The sequence below is a fragment of the Cinclus cinclus genome, chromosome 2 (genome assembly GCF_963662255.1).
Source record: "Cinclus cinclus chromosome 2, bCinCin1.1, whole genome shotgun sequence".
Taxonomy (NCBI): domain Eukaryota; kingdom Metazoa; phylum Chordata; class Aves; order Passeriformes; family Cinclidae; genus Cinclus; species Cinclus cinclus.
This window is the reverse complement of record NC_085047.1, coordinates 28,712,251-28,730,654: the sequence shown is the minus strand read 5'-3', so window position 1 is coordinate 28,730,654 and position 18,404 is coordinate 28,712,251. Positions and strand designations below refer to the sequence as shown.

Below are 18,404 nucleotides of genomic sequence, written 5' to 3'. Positions count from 1 at the left end.
AGCCTTGCTTTTTCCTATTGCTTATTCCTATCTTCTCCCATGAAAGTGGGAGCATTGGTTGAGTGGTAAACTGATAAACTTCACCTGAAGTAATTCCACAGTAAAGTGAAAATAGGGTAACAGTCACAGCATTCCTATGACATATCTTCTATATGAAATGGGCTGTAGATCCCAATGGAACTGAAGCACATCAAATAGAGACTTTAAATTTACATTTGTGAGACTTATACACTTAGTGTGGCAACTAATGGCTTGAAATATGCAGGGAACATCATTTGGAAGACAGTTACTGATATAATTCTTCACAAAGGGCAGAGCAGGAAGAAAGAAGTGGGGGCTTTGACACGTAATAAATATTTTGTATTCTTTTTCAGGATCAAAAAAGGGTTAGAAACTGTATTAATAAATTGCAGCACAAATTTTCTCTTAGGCCTTGTCTATCTTTCTTCCAGAATGCCATATGCAATGAATTGCTGAATCATTTCAGCATCTGCTCAGCATGAAGAAATAAGGCAATTGGAATATTGTGTAGATCATGACTTTGGAAGAAAGGGGTGGCTGCTGTTAAGAAAGAGAAATTTGCTGAGTGGACACAGAAGAAGACAAACTATAGGAGTATGGAGAACTTGTGTCAGGAGGGAGAAGTGGGTGCTCTGACTTAGGGCAGGGGGAGGATGGGGTTGTGAATGTGTTCTGGACTGCGCAGCTGGAGTCAGAACAGCCATGTCTGTTATGGGAAGGGGTATTTGTGGGTGGGTGCTCTTTTATGCCCTCACCTTCACACAGTTGTGCTTTATCTATTAGCCCTGCATGGAGGCTGGCCGTCTAAATCCACATTAATGCTTTCTATGTTAAATACACTGCAATAGAGAAATAATTCTTTGTTTCTCAAACTGTATAAATTTGCAAGATTAAAAAAATACAGTTGCTTGGTGAATACATTAGCTTTTCAGAAATGCTAAGTTCACCAAAACTAAGACCTCTTTTATCTTTTTGCTTTGATTTCCAGCATATTTGCTATGGTCTCATAATGCCCAATAACTGACACATCAGCTCTGTCTTTATAGGTGGTGTGGAAATCAAGAAACAGGGTATGTGAATGCCACACGATACAATCCAGCATCTGCATTTTTCTAAGCATTTTGAGAGCTTTGCTTTACCAGAACTATGCCCATGTGTTCATGTCCTCACTAAAGAGAAGCAGTACTGTACACACTAAATTAAGTGACCCCTTTGTCCTCTTGAGTAGTTATTTCACCTGCTACACACGGTGCTGCCTCAGTGATGGATACCAAGTGTAGTATCACCAGGCAGCTGCTCTGCTTCTCCTGCCTCTGCTGGTAGCCTTTGTGGATACAGATTCTGTGGGGGTGCTTTAGCACACTGGAAACTCTGCTGAAAGGAGGTGTGCTGGCTTCAGTCACTCCATGTACACCTGAACATCTCTCTGGTTGCCAACAGTGTCCAAGATACTTGGGCTCTAACCTGGTTTTATTTCTTTTTTATAATCAGAATCTCTCATCTGCTAAAGTCTCCCAGCTAACTCCATCATCACCTGGTACAGTGAATGCAGCTAGAATCAGTGAGTAAGTACTACAGACCATCACCAGCTGTATGCAGGAGGCATAAGTTATAGATGCCTCGGGTGGGAAACTGCCTTTCCTGGGTTTCAGAGTTGTGAGTTTTTACTAACTTGGACAACCTGGGATAACAACTGGATGAATCTTACTACATATAAACTCAAATAAGTTTGTTAGTGAAGTAAGCTAATTGGATTTCGACGAGAAGAAATCTTGTTTTTACGATAAGGTAACACAATTTATAAGAGTGTGCATGGAAGTGCTGAAATTGCACCATTGCTTTCTCCAACAGTAAAAGACTGTTAACTCTGTCAGATGTATTCATAATTTATGCAGGAGATGGTCAGTGAGCACAGAGAAAGGAAAGTTTGTGAAGGGATATAAATAGTGATGTGCTCCCATTGCTGGGCTGGAGAGGGCTGTGGTGGCTGTGTTTAGGTAGGCTGCGTGTAACACCCAGTGGGGAAATGGCATGCTGTAACTCAGAGAGGATTGTGTCCAGTTTTGTGATGGTGTGAACACTGTTGTGTAGGTGGAGTTGAATTATGTTCCTGAAATCTTCAGGCAGTTTCCCTGAGTTAGATCTATTTATAGGTTGTTTCTCGTTTGCTTTATTTTATGGTTTGCCAACATCTCCTAAGTTTTCCCTGGAATGGAGAAAGTAGTTCAAGATTAGAGTGGTAAACAGCATCAGCCCTCATGTTTCTCCTCCTCTAATCTTTACTGAATGCACTACATTTAACTAAATTCTAGAGTATAAAGGCTGAAAAGCAGTATCTGAATTCAGTTGTGGTACAATACAGATTATTTCTGTTAGTTTGACACACACATACAGGTGTGTGCAGAACACTTTGTGAAGTGTATGCTTCACTGCTTTGGAAGCTCCATAGGTGTCTGGCTTTCTGGTTTATAAGGATATTATTTTGGGGGTTTGTTTCTTATGTCAGGGCCAGTAGCGGTAGGCTCAGTTTACATTAAGAACTGCTTGGTGTTTAAAGTTATATTAAAAACCACCCCCACTTCCTTGCAGTCCAAACAAATTAATAAAAAAATACTCTAAAGATATGAAGCCTGTTAAAAGAAGCCAATGAGCTTTCCAGGAGGAGCTAGGGAAAGGTCAAGCCACAAGGAGTTTGAGGGCCCATGGGAAGAGTTGCAGTAACAGGTTGGTTGGTGAGAGAGTGAATGGAACTATGAAAGTAAATGTGGAGCTCAGACATAAAAAAAAACAGATCATTTTTTTCCTGTTGTCATCTACAGTATATTTATGTCACTTGCTTTCTAAAATTAATTTCTCTGGTGGATATGTGTTCAACCATCATTGACTTAATCTCATCTTTTGTGTATTTTTTAGTGTTTTTGTTTGTCTAAATACAGGCTACCAATCTGTTCAAGGTGAGGACAAGTTAGGTGCAATTTATTAGGCTGTTATGTATAACTTCATTTCATAACTTTAACTGAATTTTACGTATCTGAGAACATAGGGGTGTCGTTTTAATCTGTATAGTATTTTAAATAATTTTAATCTGTAAAGTAAATTTTTATCTGTACAGTAATTTAAATAAATAACTTGCTTAATAGCAAGTAAGTTTTGTAATCTGCTGCATTAAGAACACTCTAAATTTGTAGTTAATGAAATGTCCTCATTGTAGCTTGTTCTTTGCTTAGCATTCATGCTCTATTTCAAACTGGGAACTGAGTGCAGATTCAGGGAGGAAGGGCTAATAAGAGAGTTCAGCTGTTCCTCCTCCCATTTGAAAAACAGTCATATACTCTTAACTTCTCTTCTTGTTTGCTTAAAGTGGTTTGGTTTATAATAGTTTTTGCATTTAAAGTAATTGAGGAAATGGAAACAAGTTCATTACAGACAGGTTTTGCATTCCGATAGGTAAAATGCTTAATTTTTAATGTCACAAAATCAACTGCTGTGAGTCGTGGGGATGGATTTGTGCCTACACTGTGATTGGACCACTGTCTTGTGGTCCAAGACAAAGCCTCGTAAGTGTCCTGGGCTAAGAATCCAGAAAAGTGCAGGAGTTGTTAATTCCTTCCATGATTTTTCCTCAGGCTCTCTTCTCTGAAACCATGCCAGAGATGACAGAGAAGGAGACACCTACTAAGAAGCAACATCGGTGAGTTTCTGTGGGAAAATGACTGTTTTGTAGTTCTGTGGTCTGCAGTCATATTGCAGTTAAGAATTTCTAGCTAAAAGTTTGGCAGTAAGGGTATGGACAAGAAATTCTTTGTGTTCGTCAGGGTTGATCCAGAAGTTTCTCTCTTGCTCTGTCTATGCCAAACTATTTGTTAAAGACATATATACCTGGGTCACTTAGGCAAAAGAGATTCTTTAATTATTTCACTGACTATTCTTATGTGTGTAAAACTGTGTCACTGCCTTTGTTAGAGCACAGCCTTTATTTTTTTGGTGGCTCCTTGTAGATATTGGGGGGTAACTCTACTAATTTTGACAGGGTAATTTAAATCTCTTCCTCAGCTCCCAGTGGAATATGGATCTTGCAGCTCAAATCTCTGCTGGAACTTAAACTTTAAGGTTGTACAGCAACATCATGACCAAAATTTGTAACAGTGACTCAGCACTCACTCCAACTTTTCCAGAGTTTTGTTCCTGTTTATTAACATGGTTGGTCTAATATGTGATTAATAGGGGAGTTCTTCAGTCCTTAGTTAAATGCAGCATTCGTCTTATACTAGTAACCATGTGGGGTATGATTTATGATCAAGAAAGGCTCAGAGAGAGCACTGATTTGTCCTAGAGAAAGTTTTTCAGTCTTCGTGGATTTCACGACTCTTTCTTACCTGACTAATAGAGTATTTTGTGTTCTGTAATGGTAATGTCAACCAAAGGAGAGCTGGCTCTCTCCAGTCCTTATATTCTTGTGCATGTTTACCATTAATGATAATATTTAAGCATTATTTCTTGGCAGATATCTCTGGATCTGACCTGTAACAGTAACATTACTGTTTTGTAATCCTTGTCTTAAGTTACTCTAGGTGCACACTATCTTTAGTGAGTTACCAAAAGTAGGTATCAACTCAAAGCATAAAGGATATAATGTGCCTCAGTAATCACACCTCTTCCACATGTATCTTGCATTCTTACCTCAGACCTTCTTACATCTGGACTGTTCTGTAACATTCGTAAAGGACAGCAGAAGATGCTACTCTGCTTTCTGCATACCCTAGCAGACATCTAGACTGAAAATGTGCTGCTGGACAGAAGTTTTTGAAATTGTTTTTTCTGGAATTTTGCTTTTTCCAGAAAACACGTGTTTTGCTTTACTGTACTTCCTGGAAGTATTTGTCTTAATGCATGTGTACAGTACATGTTATTTATATATGTAGAGTATATATTTGAAATTTACTGACTGCCAGTAAAGCAGTTTGGGGCATTACACAATGATTGTTGCCATCGGTCCAGTAGTCCCAGGTGAACATCTGAAACCAAACACAACCCTCACATACCCAAATCACACCTATTCAGAATTTTGAGACAGTAAAGAACAGCAGCTGCAGAAGAACAGTATTTTTGGTTTCTCTCACAAAGGAAGCCTCTTTGACTCCAGAAGCTATGATGTTTGAAGGCAATGTGGCTGGAAAATCAACTGGCATGGTAAAGTTTTCTCCTGTTTCAGTGATCCAGTGAATGTAAAAGCAACATTTCAGGCAAATACTTAACTGTCTTGTTCCTCAGAAACAAAGCTATTTTTTTAATCTTTGGCCTTTTTAAACACTGTTTAATAGGAACATAAAAACCCAGCTCTCCACTATAAATATTAATATTTATATGTACCAATAATCAAGTGGAATATTAAAGTGTGCCTTGTTATATTGCAAATTGATTTAAGCCTGAATGTGAACGAATTTTTATTAGAAACTGTTTAATACCAATGTCTAGGAGCACCTGATTGTGACTTCTGCTCTTCTGGTTCACAGAGTGGACTATAATATTTAGTATTTTTTTCGCTGTAACAGAAATAATAAAAGAAATATTTGTTTGTATGCAGATCTTTAACCTTCAGTTTCATGTGAGTTCTTTCCCTTTATGTTTCGCAGAAAGAAAAACCGGGAGACACATAATGCAGGTAGGAGCATCGTGCTTTGCTGTTTGGTCTGGAAATAAGCACAGATACTTTGGAGTAGTAAAACATACTTTGCATGGAGAAGGTTCTTCCATAGGGGTGTAGTGCACTGAAAACGCCTCACCCTATCAAACACCTTTCTGTGTCCTTGCATAATACCTGTGTGGATTGTTTCTATTTTGCTGTTTTCCACAGCACAAAGTTAAAGTGTGAGGGAGCACCATGACCCTGCCTTTCCAAAGCTAGTAAATTAAGAAGTAAATCATTTCAGCTGTGTTCAATTCCAAAGGAAAACAACTGCACAGGCATTCACATGCAACTAATATCCACCTCTGTCAAAACAAAGACAAGTATCCTACTTGAGAGGTTTAGAGGCTCCCTGGATTAAAAGTACTGCTCTAGCCTATTCCTAAGGCACCCACTTGGATGCTGACACCACAGAAATTGTGTGCAAATGTTGGCTCTATGTTGCAGGAGTCTCATCCCTTGGGCAGCACCTATCAGTGTCTAGCACCAATGGCATCTTCTACAAATAAGAACACAAAGCTGGACTGGGGAAGAGTCTGGCAGGCTTTGGCCTGGTTTATGCAAAGAAATTGATTGCAGTTGTTCTTTTACTGAACAGCAGTATCACATGGTCTTCACAAACTCAGCTGGAAAAACCACTGAGCAGTTTCCATGTGAAGCCTGTGCAATGTTGCGCTTGTTGAGTGTGCTCAGGGTGTAGCCAATTCCTTCAGTATTAAGAAGAATCAGGAAACAGTCTTACCAGGTTTACTTCTAAGATTGCTGGCTTCGTTGGAATTCCCAAAATCTTTATCACCTGGGCTGAACTCTGCAGTATGTGGGGACCAGCTCCTTCCAAGCCAATACGTTCTTTGTCATTAATATCTGGAAAAGATGTGGAGAGTGTTGCAAATATTACCAAAACAAAAGAGTAGCATTTCACAAATATCTGTATGTAGAATTTCACTGATATCTGTATGCAAGAGTAAGATATATAAAGGTTAAGTCCTAGGTGTCCTGCGTTTTAATTTTTACAGAGGTGCTCTAATTTGTATGGTAAATTTCTTGCATAAGAAACTGTCTTGCTGCATTTAGTGTATTTAGGCCTGTCTCTGTCAATGCCAGCAGTCTCTCCTGAAATGCAAAAAAATAATGGTTTGAGAAAGGTAAACTGAAGTGACAGGTTACTGAAGTAAGACTGTTTAAATTAAATTAGCAAGTCTTTTGTAAAGGAGCAAAATAAAATACACTCACCTGCAGGTCACAGTTTGTTTCTAATGTGCCACCAAAAGCAGAGCAACTGCACAAATCAAAAGGTTCATTCAGCACCGTGAATGAACAACACAACGGTTTGAGTCCTGACAAAGCCATGACAGAACTTTTTTTCTTTTTTTTAAAAGACATCCAATAGTTTTAAGTTTGCATAGAACATGAAACTATTTCAGTAAAAAAAAAATAGTTACATGAGAATTAACTATATTTGAAAAAGGTTGACTCTGGTGGATCGAAAACTGAGATACTGTCTGTGTAAAACACCCAGAGGTATTTACACTCCTAGTCTTACAGTGTAGACCCCCTTCTGCCAATATTCAGACCTATTGAAGAGGTAAATGATATCACTAGAAGACTATAAATCAAGCATTTTCTGACTTTCTCCAAAATAGGTATTTCACTGGAACTAATCTCCATTCAATATTTTCTTTACGGCCAGTCATTTAAGCCTTATGCAACAGTTAAACCTTTTGACATAGAAAAGATTTTATATATATTGTATATACCTGATATTATATAAACCTAGAGCTTCAGCTACGTTCAGTGTTGGCTGGCTGCTCTGTTATTGTAAATTTAAAATAAAGCCTGAAGACTGATAAAATCTACATTATTTCTCTTTTGGTGCTAAATTTGACATAAGAATTTAAGAGGCATGGGTTTGCTTCCTAAATATGAAACTGATTACTTCCATGATCTTTGTTAATTTGCTTTCTGTATGCCTAAATGTAATCGATGTATCTTATGAAGAGAGTGTCATAAAATTATGTTAGAAAACGGTTTTAAAACCTGAATTTTGAGTTGTAGGAACTTTACTTTTTCATGAAGTGGTCCAAAATATCCCCAGCTTTTGAAGATCTAGTTATTCACATTATGACTCTTTGATTCCACTTAGTATTAATTTGATAACTGAGATTTACTTTAGAGGAACTTTTTTTCCTCACTCAAGCTACTCCAGGTTCCAATGTGTAATGATATAATGGATTTATGGGCCCTTATATTGTCCTAGTTGTGCTGCTGTTGTGCTGACTTACCCAACCAGATAACACAGTACATATTATTTTTGCTTAGTGGAAAGACATCGAAAGAAGAAGATTAATGCTGGGATAAACAGAATTGGAGAACTCATTCCCTGCTCTCCAGCACTTAAGCAGGTGAGTGTCCATCCAGAGGTGCATACAAGTTTCCTGCCAAATGTTCAAATGTTTCTTTGTCTGTTGAAGTATAAATACTTATTTTACTATTTGTATTAGCAAAAAGGCAAAACTGTCTGAATCAATATACTTGAAAATATCACTAGTTATTAGTATTTTAAAAACTACCTGTAATAGATTTTCTGTTTGGAAGTGCAGGGTCACATGAATGCAGTTACACAGATTTTGAGCATTTTATCTGAAAGTGTTGCATATAACTGCTTTTTTTTGTCATCCTTCATATAATGGCTTGAAAGCAATTCAGAAACTGAAATTACAATAATAGTTTAAGACACTCTCCTTGCAAAAGATGAAGCAAGACAAATGCTCTGAAGTTGATGTACAGAAGCATCTTTTTCAAGATAGAGGAATCCCCTGCAGAGACTGTTCCTACTGAACAGTAGAAGAAATTAAGCGAACAAAGGTTTTGAAGGCAGAATAAGCATGGTTACATAAAAAGATGATTGTGGATGGGTTATTTTCTCTTCCCGTATTCCCTGGTTTTACACTACTTTCAAAATTATGCATATATCTCCCTGGATAGTTGTTCCATGTTTGTTTCCTTTTTAATAAAATATTTACAAGGAGTTTCCTGGAAATCTCATGTGTTTTATATGTTTATTAGTGAACATGAATTTTAGGGTGATCAGCAAGAAGGGTGCTGGCTGTTCAGGATCTGTGGCTTTAGTATCTATCTCTGGGAGTCAGAAAGCCAGCACTGAAAATGCTACTCTGTAAAACCATGAAGCATTTTAGGGTCAGTGTCACTGACAAAACCTGTAGTTTCATCTTACAAAAAGCAGCCAAACCAAAAAACAACCTCCAAAAAACCCAACCCAAACCAAAAGAAAACAAACCCTACCCCCTGATATTCAGAGCATATTTTTAAAACCTCTTGGAGTAACTACAGCCTCATCACTAATGGATTTAAAAATTCTAGACCTTTCTCCTAATTTTGTATGTGTGTTTTCTTGTATAGAGCAAAAACATGATCCTGGATCAGGCCTTTAAGTATATAACAGAAATGAAAAGACAGAATGATGAACTTCTGTTAAATGGAGGGAACAATGAGCAGGGTAAGTACAGATGCTCACTGGGGGCTCTAGAATTTCTGTCCCTCACTTCTGCTCTGTCTCTGTACTGACTAACAACGAAGCCTGGAACCACAAAAGGGAATCCCAAGAAATTATGCACATAGAGGAAAAATACAGCTGCTTAGAATATCTTGAAACAAAAAGCCAGCAGTAAGCCCAAGTGAGTGTTCTGGCACGTAGCTGTGAGATAATGCAGCAGTTGTATTGTGATGTACAGTAATTACAGAGCTTTTTAGGTGATGTGGCATCGTCTGGTAAAGTCTGCCCCAGTTTATTTTACTTTAGTGATCAGAATGATTTCAGACAAACTTCAGTTAGATTTTTTTTCATTGAAAAGATGAAGTTTTCTTCATTCATAAAACTTTTTCTTCCTTTGAAAAGCTGTAAAAGTTATAACCACTCATTTTATAAAAAATAAAATGCATCATATAGAATTTACTTGAATAGATGTGTAGAAGTACAGTGAGAAAAAATAGTCTCGGAGCTAATGTTGTAGTTTGTGATTTTTGTTTCTGCTTTATTGTGATTTTCCCAGTTTGATGAGCCATCTCCCAAGTGCATTGCCAGTTTTTGTGGCTTTACATGAGTGCTTTATTTAATTTGTTATGTAATTTTTAGATGTAATGAAACTTAATTCTTCCGGAAAGCTGCAAGATTATCAATTATACAGTTTTGATGTTTGCAAAAGAGCAGTGAAAAGAAAAAGATTAATGTGCTCATCTTTCCTTCAGGAATTAAACAATTTTGATTAGCATTCAGTTTCACCTGAATTAGTCTTAATGGTTTTTTTTCTAAGTAATTTGATTTATCCTGCTATTGGTAATTGAATAGTCTTTGAAATGCATTAACTTTCCCATTCCATAGAGAGACTTATCAGGATAAGAGCACACAGATTGTGCTAACCATTTGAAAAGAGCATACATTATTAACAATTTATTTCTACAAATTATTTCATTACTAAACAGGGTTTACTCTCCAAATCATGTGGTAACATTATTTCATTATCTGCTGTGGTGCTGATATAATGGAGTGCTCTCACTGTTTTGCAGCTGAAGAGATAAAAAAACTCCGAAAACAGTTGGATGAACTGCAAAAGGAAAATGGGAGATACATCGAGCTACTGAAAGCAAATGATATTTGCTTGTATGATGACCCTACAATCCACTGGAAAGGAAACCTCAAAAACGCCAAAGTCTCAGTTGTTATTCCCGGTGATCAGGTTCAAAAGAACATCATTGTCTATTCAAATGGGACTCAGCCGAATGGAAATAACCAGGGAGCGTCTGTGCAGGGAATAACGTTTAATGTTGGTCATAATTTACAAAAGCAAACAGCCAATGTTGTGCCAGTTCAGAGAACTTGCAACCTAGTGACTCCTGTGACAATTGCTGGTATTTATCCCACAGAAAATAAGCCATGGTCACAACCTACAGTTTCTCCACTGGCATCTGCTCAGACAGCTCCAGCAGGGAATGTTCTTGAGCTCTCCACCCTGGAGAACGAGCAAGGTGTGCCCACCACTGCTCCTGCCAGCGCACAGAGCACACCTCAGCCTGCAGCAGAACAGGAACTACAGTGTTCTTCAAGTAATGCACAACAGATTCAGCAAAATCCCCCCAAAAGTAAAAATGATGAGGAGGGCACTAAATCAACAAAGAAAACACTCCCGCAGGGAACCAGCCTTCCTTCCAGTGCCTCTGTGGAAGCCTCCCAAGTTCAACAGGTGAATGCAACTTGCTCAAATACACACAATTCCAGGAGTGACCTCCAGGAGAGCTGTGCCATTTCAGCCACGGACACAGCTTGTGTGCCACCTGTGAGACTGTCTACTGGAGAGAGCTGCTCTTCTGGAAATGTCCTCAAAAGTACAGATGTGGTCAGCAGTGCTGGGACACCTGTGGCGTCTGCACCAGAAGGAGTTAAGGCTGTGACAGCAATAAGCACTCTTGCTGCCAGTCCCCTGGAGAACTGCTGGTCTTTTTCAGGCTCTTCAGGTGTTGGCACTTCAGACTTGAAAAACATGAGTAGCCTTACCCGGATGCCTTCGGCTGGGAACACACAGACCACATGGACGACTTTGCAGCTGGCAGGAAACACTGTTCAGCCGCTGAGCCAGACCCAATCCGGGATAATGACTGCCCTCCTCAACGAGCCAGTCCATGGTGCTGGGACTGTGTCTTCTGCCCACAGCAGGCCTTTGACTACAAGTATCAGTTTGCATGCTTCTCTGCCTGGGGATGGCCAGGCAGCTGAACAGATTGTAGTTACCTTGCCCTCGTGCCCACCTGTACCTATACAGCCTTTAATCAGCCAGTCACAGGTTAAAGCCCAGGCTGCCGGAAATATCCTTCCATTAAACTCAGCTATGCAGGTGATTCAGATGGCACAGCCAGTTGCCTCAGCTGTGACAGGAGCACCAGCTAACCAGAATGTCATCATCCTTCAGCCTCCAAACCCTGCTCCGTGCCAGCCCATTGTGAGAGCGGAAGTTCCCAGCCAAAATGTTAGTCAGCAAATTGTAATTATACAAGCTGCAAATCAGAATCCTCTTCCCCTCCTCTCTGCTCAGCCTTCTGCTTCTGTAAGAGTTCCCGTGAATGGACCAACTGTAGTTGCCAACTCCAGCGGCTCCATGCAAAATGCCTCTCTTCCACAGACTTTCGGGGGGAAACACCTTGTCCATATACTACCAAGGCCATCTTCTTTGCCATCTTCTAGCTCTACGCAGACATTTTCAGTGACAATGTCCAATCAACAGCACCCTCAGACTATCTCATTAAATGGGCAGCTTTTTGCATTGCAGCCTGTGATGTCTTCATCTGGAGCTTCAAACCAAGCCCCTATGCAAATTATTCAGCCCACCACCAGCGAAGATCCGAATACCAATGTTGCCCTCAATACATTTGGTGCTTTAGCTAACCTCAATCAAAGCATATCACAAATGGCTGGACAGAGCTGCTTGCATTTGTCTCTCAGCCACCCCACCAATCCTGCAACTGTCAATAACCAGATTGCCACAGTCAACTGTGTGTCATTGCCAACTTCTGTGTCATCTTCAGTGCCTGCAGAGGTTTCGGTATTACCCAGTGCATCTAATTCCATAAATGCTTCCCCACAAAAAGTGGCTGCTGGCTTGCCGTCCAGTACAAAATCAAAAAGGACAAACAAAAAACCAAGCACAAAGAAACACCAAACAGTCAATAATAAAGTGTCCTGCTCAGCAGTTCCTTGCAAAAATGCAGGGAAGGTGGACTGTGCTCCTGTGGAAACGGTGGCAAAGCCTTCAAATGGCAAAGAGCTGCCAGAAAACACCCCAGCAGTGTCACAGGCTGTAACCACATCACAGGCAGGCGGCACAGCTGCATCGAACGGCATCAGCATTTCTGACTCTCCTTCCAAAGAGACTGTGAGCTCTAAACAGGCAGTGAAAACCCCTTCTGCTCCAGAGCCAAGCTTAGCAGAGGTGCCTACTTCCTCACCGCTGGAGTCTGCAGTGTCGGAGCAGTTGCTGCTCACTCCACCGCCAGCCAGAGATGCTGCTCCTCACCAGCAGGCCCAGGGATCTCAGAGCCACCCACCAACTGCCTCTGAGTTGTCAGAGTCTCCCAAACCCTGTGAACCCCCCAACACATTAACATCCTCTCGTAAAGAAGCACAGGTGACACATTTGCAGGTTGCAAATGGGACTTCAGCAGTACAGAGCAACACAGCAGGTCATACTTCCAAAGCAGGAATTATTTCAGAGTCCTGCAATGTTGTGCAGGATTCCTCAGTGGTAATGCAAGATGTGGACTTGTTAGAAGGACAGGGTCTAACCAAAATGCTGTCTGATCTCACAAAAGGAAGAACAGCTGTGGAAAAAAACTCTTCATTTGCTGTTCAGGGGGAGCATTCTAATTTTCCTATGGAAAACTCTAAATCAGCAGAATCAAATGTTAATTTGCCTGAGAAGCAGGAACTCTTGCTGATGAACACAGAAAGTGACGCTCTCTCCCAGCCTCACTCCTGCATCTCTGATCAGGAAGTAGTGAGTGCTTCCCTTATTACTAGCAGGCAGGCAGACTCCCCCATGTCAACCAGCTCTGGCAGCAGTCGAGGCTTCTCAGTTGCATCGATGTTGCCAGATACCACCAGAGAAGATGTCACAAGCAGCACCTCAACCAGTACATGTAACAGCTGCACATTTTCAGAACAGACTGACATTGTAGCTCTTGCAGCAAGAGCTATTTTTGACCAGGAAAGCCTTGAGAAAGGCGGAGGGGGAATACAGGTTAACACGAGGGATGTCATCTCTAAGTCTGAGGTTGCACCTTTGGAGAGAGAGCAACAGCCTTTTAAACCTCAGTCAGTAAAAGAAAACAATGCAGGGTCACTGGAAGCAGCCCCGAACAAATTCAGTACCCACGAAACAGTACCGACAAATGTCGACAGGCAAGTTGAGAAGCCAAGCTGCTCTGTAGGAGGTGTGGAAACATCAAACACTCCTTTGCAGATTTCCACTTCCCAGACACCCAGCATAACCAGTCTAAGTGTGAATAATCTGATACACCAGAGCCACATTGTCCATCCCCTGGTGAGTTGCTCGGGTTTATCCCAGTCTTCAGAGCCTGCAAGTGTTCCTCCAGCTGTGACCCTCTCCCTTCCATCTAGCACATACATCAATCTGTCCCCAGGACCTGCTCTGATGAGTGAATATGCTCAGGAACAACTGAATGCTATCAGGGCAAGCACCATGCAGGCTCCCCAGCTGCAGGAATCACACTTAAAGCAGCAAAACCATGAAGGTCGCAAAGACTCTGCCAAGAGGGCTGTTCAGGATGACCTTCTGCTTTCTACAGCAAAGAGGCAAAAGCAGTGCCAGACAGCACCCATAAGGCTTGAGGGGATGGCACTGATGAACCGGACACCAGAGGGTATTGCTGATCAAACACAAATGCTTATTAGTCAGATCCCTCCTAATTCATCCAATTCAGTGGCACCAGTGAGCAATCAAGGGCACGCTGATGGCCTCAATAGGTTATTCCCACCCAACAGTAATTTCACAACGCCGACTTTGAGACAAACTGAAGTTCAGTGTAGTTCTCAGCCACCGCTTTCAGAGCAGCCAGGCCAGACAGGGCAGCACTTGCAGCCAATTCAACATGTCCCTGCCCAAGGAATCTCTCACCTTCACAGTAATCACCCATACCTGAAGCAACAGCAGGCTGGGCAGTTAAGAGAGAGGCACCACTTGTACCAGCTGCAGCACCACGTCACTCACGGGGAAAACTCAGTCCACACTCAACCCCACAGTGTCCACCAACAGCGAACGATACAGCAGGAGGTGCAGATGCAAAAGAAACGGAATCTCATCCAGGGAACACAAGCCACACAGCTTTCTCTACAGCAGAAACACCATGGAAGTGATCAAACACGGCAGAAAGGTGGTCAGCCCCATCCTCACCACCAACAAATGCAGCAGCAGATGCAGCAGCATTTTGGAGCTTCCCAGCCTGAAAAGAACTGTGAAAATCCTGCAACAAGCAGAAACCACCATAACCACCCGCAGAGCCATATCAGCCAGGATATTCTGCATCAGCAGCAACAGGATGTTGGCAGCAGACAGCAAGGTTCCACTTCAGAACACGTGTCAGGGCACAATCAGATGCAAAGACTTATGACCTCGAGGGGCTTAGAGCAGCAAATGGTGTCCCAGGCCAGTATCGTAACCAGACCGTCAGATATGACATGCACCCCTCACAGGCAGGAAAGAAACAGAGTTTCCAGCTACTCTGCTGAGGCTCTCATTGGGAAGACTCCCTCTAATTCGGAGCAGAGAATAGGAATATCTCTTCAAGGCCCTAGGGTTTCTGACCAGCTTGAAATGAGAAGCTATCTTGATGTTTCTAGAAGTAAAGGGTTGGCGATTCATAATATGCAGGGCCGTTTGTCAGTTGACCACACAGTTGGCTCAGATGTGCAGCGTCTTTCTGATTGCCAAACATTTAAGCCCTCTGGACCCAATCAACAACCGACGGGCAGTTTTGATGTACAGGCTTCAAGAAACAGTGAAATTGGCAATTCTGTGTCATCCCTCCGGGGCATGCAGTCACAAGCATTCCGAATCGGTCAGAATGCTGCACCATCCATAGAGAGGCAGAAGAGACTGCCCTATCAGCCAGTACAGGGTATTCCAACGGGGAATACCCTGCCATCAAGGGAAAATGAAAACACATGCCACCAAAGTTTCATGCAGAGTTTACTCGCCCCTCACCTTGGAGATCAAGTCAGTGGAAGCCAAAGATCAATCCCAGAACATCAAAGGAACACGCAGTGCGGTGCCTCCTCCACAATCGAGTACAACTGTCCCCCAGCACGGGAGAGTGTCCACATCCGAAGGGATGGTGATGGCCAGAGCAGGGAAAGCTGTGACATGTCCATTGGGGCAATTAACACCAGGAACAGTTCACTGACTATTCCTTTTTCAAGTTCTTCTTCCTCAGGAGACATTCAGGGTCGCAATACAAGCCCAAACATCTCTGTACAGAAGTCCAACCCCATGAGGATGACAGACAGTCATGGAACTAAGAACCACATGAATACACCTGTTTCCAGCAATATGCATGGAGTTGTGAGGCCAACTCACCCTCACCCTGCAGTTTCTCATGGAAACGGCGAGCAAGGGCAGCCTTCTGTTCGTCAGCCAAATTCTTCAGTCACTCAGCGCTCGAGGCATCCTCTGCAAGACAGTGGAGGTTCTAAAATACGTCAGCCCGAAAGGAATCGATCCGGAAATCAGAGACATGGGAATGTCTTTGACCCTAGTCTTCCCCATCTTCCGCTGTCCACCAGTGGCAGCATGATCCTTGGGCGCCAACAGTCCACGATAGAAAAGAGAGGAAGCATTGTCCGATTTATGTCTGATGGCCCTCAAGTGTCCAACGATAATACGACCCCTGACCAACATACTCTCTCCCAGAATTTTGGATTCCCTTTTATTCCGGAGGGTGGTATGAATCCACCAATAAATGCTAATGCTTCTTTCATCCCACCAGTCACTCAGCCTAGTGCCACTCGGACACCAGCTCTAATCCCAGTTGATCCTCAGAATACACTGCCATCCTTTTATCCACCTTACTCTCCTGCCCACCCTACACTCTCCAATGACATTTCTATCCCTTACTTTCCCAACCAAATGTTTCCAAACCCAACCACAGAGAAGCCAAGCAGTGGAGGTTTAAACAATCGATTTGGATCCATTTTGTCTCCTCCCAGGCCTGTTGGTTTTGCTCAACCAAGTTTTCCTTTGCTTCCAGATATGCCACCAATGCACATGACCAACACATCACACTTATCCAATTTTAACTTAACTTCTTTGTTTCCAGAAATAGCCACAGCTCTTCCTCCAGATGGCTCAGCAATGTCACCTTTGCTTTCCATTGCAAACACATCTGCTTCAGATTCTTCCAAGCAGCCCTCAAACCGCCCTGCCCACAATATAAGCCATATTTTAGGTCACGACTGCAGCTCAGCTGTATGAAAACTGGCAAACTGACTTCTGGTCTGATGTGTTGTTTATATATTTAAGAAGAAGGAAGCAGATTTTAGTGGCACCCCTGGAGAGACCATTCACATCATCAGTGTTTATTTGCCTAAATGTACGTATATGGTACTTTCCATATTTAAATACACGTCGTATTTCCACCCACCTTACTAACTCTAAAGCACCAGTGCCTATAGCAATGCTTACTTACTAGGAAATGGTAAGGATGCAACATTGAGAGCTGTGCATATATTGGTTGTTGATTTTTCCAGCAATCAAGTTTGATGTCCAGTTGTCCCAAGGTAATAGATGGAGTGAGAGCATCTGTATGGGAGACAGGAAATAAGTGCTACAGGTGTCAGTTTATTCCTGATGTGTTTACCTGAAACTGCAGAGGAGCTTGGAATGGTTTGGGTTTCTCATTTTCCTTTGTAAAATATCTTCAGGAGCTTCAACACAAGTCAAGACTGTGTTAACCCAGTGCTGATTGGAAACGGCATGTATTGTGCAGCTTTGGTCTGTCTCAAGCTTGTAACATACACTTGACTTAAGGCTGACTTTAGCTGGTGAAAATTACTGTGTGCTCCCATGGTCAGCAATTAAAAATACTGTTTTAGAAAATTTAGATTTCCTTAACCCATGACTTTCTGTTTCTAAGAATCTTGTTTCAATCTGTTTTAACAGTGGCTTCAGTTACTGCTGAATTCAGTCGATGTTTCAGTGTAGCTCACCACTCCTGGTGCAGTCAGCAGAGTCAGCAGCCATGTTTGTTGCCATTTCATTGTTGATTGCTGCAGGTTACCTCAGGGTGGGTTTTGTACCTTGTTTAGCACCTTCTTAATGTCTTTTTTTTTTTCCCTCTCTGCTTTTTCTTTGGTCTATGCTCTTAACACCAGCTTTCTGCTTTGTGTGAGTGACAGCCCTTTGTTGTATCAGGCAGTACATGGGAGGAGGACTGAGCCTGTTGCATCCCACAGAAGGAGGGAAGATTCTTGGGGGCACAGTTTTTACTTGATACTGCTGATAGGATTGAGCCTGAGTTAATATGAGTACTCTGCACTTGAATGCACCTTTTATCTAAACTTGTGTGTTTGTGGCTGAAGGAGGAACATGGATGAACATATATGTGTTGAGAGTGAAACACACAGAAAGACATTGGGATTTGAGGAAGGATGATTTGTTTTTAGATTCATGAGAGATGGAGTGAATGTGTGCATGTGTGCTGGCTGAGTCTCCAGTACTTTCAAAAATTTTGGCCCTAATTCTTTTAAAGGAAAGGGAAGAATTAGTTAAATTTTATTTATTTAATGTCTCTGCAGTGTGCTTTTTTCTTCTAACAGGGCAGAAATACTTGTCTTTTATGTGTTTGGAAGTACCATTCTGAGTCTGATTCTTCAAACAACATAGTAACTTCAAGTTCCCTGGCATGCACTCATCCTCTGCTTGTTTTTGCTCACCAGTGCATCATCTTGTTGCTTCTGGGACGTATCAGAAACTCCCAGTGAGGGCATGGGCAGGCGCAGACTCCCTGGAATTTTTTGTTTTGTTTTGTTTCTTTTTGAAAGGTGAAAAGGAAGGTATTCTTCCATGTCCAAGAACAGGACTCACAAAGAGGGACCTAGAAGAGTTTTCCACAGTTT

General features: G+C 41.7%; 1 protein-coding gene across 1 annotated transcript; it reads left to right on the top strand.

Moving 5' to 3' along the window:
- The first annotated feature begins 1,567 nt into the window (after positions 1–1,567).
- Positions 1,568–16,813, top strand: USF3 (upstream transcription factor family member 3). Its single transcript, XM_062513093.1, has 6 exons — positions 1,568–1,582; positions 3,648–3,712; positions 5,655–5,683; positions 8,027–8,109; positions 9,128–9,224; positions 10,292–16,813. Exons 1-6 carry the CDS (start codon positions 1,568–1,570, stop codon positions 16,759–16,761), a joined length of 6,759 nt encoding a protein of 2,252 aa, XP_062369077.1. The 3' UTR covers positions 16,762–16,813.
- The last annotated feature ends 1,591 nt before the right edge of the window (positions 16,814–18,404 follow it).

Coding starts and splice junctions, on each gene's coding strand:
- USF3 (XM_062513093.1), top strand. Junction 8,110..9,127: donor GCTCTCCAGCACTTAAGCAG/GTGAGTGTCCAT, acceptor TTTCTTGTATAG/AGCAAAAACATGATCCTGGA. Junction 9,225..10,291: donor TGGAGGGAACAATGAGCAGG/GTAAGTACAGAT, acceptor ACTGTTTTGCAG/CTGAAGAGATAAAAAAACTC.